General features: G+C 47.8%; 2 protein-coding genes across 2 annotated transcripts; both read right to left on the reverse strand.

Moving 5' to 3' along the window:
• Positions 1–339: 339 nt before the first annotated feature.
• PPTG_15703 (hypothetical protein) lies at positions 340–1,857 on the reverse strand. The gene has a single exon (XM_008912999.1). The coding sequence runs from the start codon at positions 1,809–1,811 to the stop codon at positions 465–467; it is 1,347 nt and encodes a 448-aa protein (XP_008911247.1). The 5' UTR covers positions 1,812–1,857; the 3' UTR covers positions 340–464.
• Positions 1,858–2,814: 957 nt separating this feature from the next.
• PPTG_23784 (hypothetical protein) lies at positions 2,815–3,913 on the reverse strand (the record flags this gene model as incomplete). The annotated part of the gene is made up of 4 exons (XM_008913000.1): positions 2,815–2,885; positions 3,176–3,202; positions 3,481–3,577; positions 3,905–3,913. The coding sequence occupies 4 exons, from the start codon at positions 3,911–3,913 to the stop codon at positions 2,815–2,817; spliced, it is 204 nt and encodes a 67-aa protein (XP_008911248.1).
• Positions 3,914–3,928: the final 15 nt, after the last annotated feature.

The raw sequence follows: 3,928 nt of genomic DNA on the forward strand, positions 1-3,928 counted from the left end.
CATTGATCTGCCTTCTTTGATCTCCCCAGGGTAATTTTTAAAGGGTCGTATTCGGGCATGACGTGGACTTAGTTCGAAGGTATGGCTAGCATAACCTCATCGTTATCGAGGAGTATCACTCAATATAGCAATTTCAGAAGCTCTCAGACTTCTCTGTTGAGCATGGCCATGACTGCGCTAACAACTCGCCGAGCTATAACGAAAGAAATACAGTACCAACTGTAGCAGGCTTGGAAAGTGTGGCGAACGTGATGAGACCCAACTTACTCAGAGCATTCTACATGTACATTACTCTAAACCAACACATACAGCTACAACAAATGCACCACAGCCATGATCTACTTTCCATCAACTGTATTACTGGTTACACTACATTCTCGAAAACGTGAATCCATATCAGCTCTATGAAAGGACACTATCAACTGTGCCTAGGTTGCTGAGAATAATTTCACTGCTTGCTCCATTCAGTCAAGCTTGCCCACACCGAAGTTATCAATCGTCTCGGCCCACACGTTCTCAATGTCGGTAGCCTGGATGGAGGATTGAGTCGTCTCAGATGAGGGTTTCGCCGTGCCAGGAGTGTAGTCCTGCTGCTCCGTCTGCTCCGCCGAGTCGCTTGATTGAGTGGTCTGTTGCTGCTGCTCTGAGTCGCTTGTCTGAGCAGAGCTCGACGTGTAGCCAACAAAGGTAAGGATCGTCTTAATGGTCTCGAGAGCAGTCTCACCGTTACGAGATGAGAAGTTGCCGCTGCTGACGAGCTCATTAGCCACGCACGAGCGACCGAGGAGGCTGCTGCACTGGTCGTCGCTACTGGCGGCGTACAGAGCACCTTCTTCGTCCTTGTTGTACAGAGGCATCCTGGTGTTGGTGAAGTAGTTGCCCTCGGCAAGAACCCAAGCGTTCGAGCCAATCTCGAAAGAGTGACCAGAGTTGTTACCCCAGCAGTTGTTGGCGACGTGGGCGACAACCTTCGCAGCGCTGTCACCGCCAATCTTAGGAGAACGACCAGAAGTGCCGTGGATGTAGTTGTTCAGCATACTGAACTTCGTCACACCGTAGAAGATGAACGACCAGTAATGGTGACCGTCGCACGAAGCCGAGTAGTCCGTGTTGCCGTCGAAGTCGGAGTTACTGATGGTCATCGAGTCGGTACTGGCCTTGTAGGTAGTGATGAACTGACGACCAACGCGAGAGATCTTGATGTGGTCGAGCCAAATATTTTTCATAGGCGTGGTGCTGTTATCGGTACCTTGAATGTAGATGGCATCTCCACCCCAAACGAGGTGGTGGTTGAGCTCCGTGATGTGGATGTTCTGTACGATGATGTTGTGGCCGTTGAGTGTCATGCCCTTGCCCATGATAACACCGCTTTTGCCAATGCCACGGATAGTCTTGTCGCCCTTAACAGTCATACGCTTCAGAGCTGCCCTGTCGTACGTTACCGTCGTCTCCGTACCGTTGTCACAGCCACCGGTGTTCGCCATACCGCCCTTCTGAAGAATCACATCTTGGCTCTTAAAGCCGTTGTTCTTGGCAATACATTCACGAGTGTACTGGGGACGACAGCCAGGTTCGGTGGTCGTTCCCTCGGTTCCACGGAAGTCGAAGGTCTTGTTCAGTACAACCACCAGTGGCTCTGAAGAGTTGAGATAAGTGATCAGCTCTTCATTCGTGGTAGGGTATACGACGGTGCCATTGCCTCCACCGGTGGTGCCGGCAGCAAGACCTTCGGGTGTACCGATAGTGAAGGCGCTTGCACTCTTAGCGACGAGGGCCAATGCAGCTGTCAAAGCGAAGTGGATGCGTCCCATACTTCAAAAGGTGGAGAGGTCTTGAGAAAGTGTAGTGCTCAAGGCGAGGCAAATTTGAGAATGACCGTTTGCTAACATTAGTTGATCGAGTTCGAGCCCACTGTACGGCCTGTTGGACCTTGTCCATGCGTACCAATGAAGCATCTTCAACTATTTACTTGAGGGGTTCCTTATAACTCCGCACCGGCGCTTTCTCACTTCCTAAATAACGGCTGAAAGATCTTGAGCAGAGCACGCTCCATTAGTCCTTGCGATGTCGTTTGCCACCATAAAAACCATACGCTGACCCGGTTGCTGGAGATGTGTGCGCGCAACGTTGACTCCACAAAGTTGACTGTAATGGGCGGCTGCTCGTCGCAAACGACGGCATGGTGAAGCAGGTCAGGTGATGAGTCCACGCGGGAGAATGTAACACGCTGGAGTCGGACCTGTCATCCCTTAAATTTTCTCTCGCTAAGTAATGAGGCGAATAATTGTATGTTTCTGACGTCTACTTATGCCAATAAGGGGATTGCTCATTTGTACGCTGGCTGATTGAATCAATCATTGTTGGCCAGATTGATCGTATCGTAGTGAGCTTAGTGTCGCCATCCGAATAAACAAGACAAGGTGAGCGTTAATGCACACACGTGGCACAGCAAATAATGCACAACTTGCTCTTTGATGTTTCCGTAGATGTTTGTCCATTGAACACGGTGTTAACTATTCGAGAACGGTCAGTATATACTTATTTTTCACAAAACAACCCAACCTATTGTTCGTGACAGTTTCGGCCTCTACGTTATCTTGAGATGGGTACCAGACGAAATCTCAGATCCAACTTCAAGGAATGCGCGACTAGCGTTTTAGATTTCCATAACTTGTATTAATTTAGAGAAACCTCTCACCATGATTACGTTTTCAGCTGTTTTCGCTGATCGCTCGCTGGGCGGCTCGTTGTCTAGCTGCAAATCCTGCGTTGCTGAAAATCCATGATGCGAAATGCACCCGTCGATTACAGGTATTAATTGGAAACGTCGTCGATTCGTCGATTGCTGTCTAGATCCCGCTTGATGCGAGACTCAGCATTAGTGCCTGCGAAGGACACCAGTTCCATGCTGCTCACACGTGAGAACGCCGCGAACTCTTCAATCACGTCGACCACCCAAATTGATTTTCAATCCTACCATGGAGGGAAAATAAGTTTACCTCGAACACACCACAATAAGTTTACCTCGTACACACCACATTTTCGTGAGGCTGTGTGTGTGTGTGTGTGTGTGGGGGGGGGGCGATGCCTACATATGTACCAGTTTGACAGCGCCAAATCGCATACAATCGATAAAGATGCAACGTCCCCGAAGTACCCACTGCGTATAACGCACCGTTCCGTGTCTTGCGATAAGGCGATCCTGTACATTCCCTCCATATCGTTTCCTGAAGCTTGATGAATTCAATAACCTTAGCAGTAATTTTCAAAGCTTTTGCAAAAATTTATTCCTCTTTCGAGCCCAATCAGACAATTACAATGTATTAATACTTGTAGCGGCAAAAAAAACTATAATTCATTGGCTCTAGAATAGCGTAGTCAAGTTTTGATGATAATTGGCCTTCGCGTACACATTCAAGTCACTAGCGACAAAGAGGTTATCCTCAAGCGCCCTACTCAGTGTTGAGAAGCCAATCCCACGTCTTGGTGTTTTGAAGTGGATTTCTTCAGTCCCTGTTTGGGAGCTCTCGTGTAGGAACTTCTTTTTGGATTCGTGCCGTGTATCGGGGGCCAATAACTAGGGTACTCGCTTTAGGTTAGTGGCTCTGGAAATGGTGTAGATATATTATGTTGAAGCAACAATAAAAATAAGGAAGTCTATTTAACCTTTGTTAGTAATTCCCTGGTGAAGTCGTAGTCTTTTGAGCAAGGGTCCATAAAAACCAATAGTATGGCCATAAGGGTGGCGATAATTTATGGTCATCATGTAGGGAACCGGGAAAAATGGTTGATGTTCATAGTAGCCAATATAAAATACGGAAGAAGCTTTTCCGTACTAAAAGCGTCCTAAACGTCCTAACTTGTCCTAATACCTACTGTCATAAATGACGGTATTGGCACGAACCTTCGGCATCGATTCTAGGACATT

The sequence above is a fragment of the Phytophthora parasitica genome (genome assembly GCF_000247585.1).
Source record: "Phytophthora parasitica INRA-310 unplaced genomic scaffold supercont2.51, whole genome shotgun sequence".
Classification (NCBI taxonomy): domain Eukaryota; phylum Oomycota; class Peronosporomycetes; order Peronosporales; family Peronosporaceae; genus Phytophthora; species Phytophthora nicotianae.

Coding starts and splice junctions, on each gene's coding strand:
- PPTG_15703 (XM_008912999.1), bottom strand. CDS start 1,811: ATGGGACGCATCCACTTCGCTTTGACAGCTGCATTGGCCCTCGTCGCT.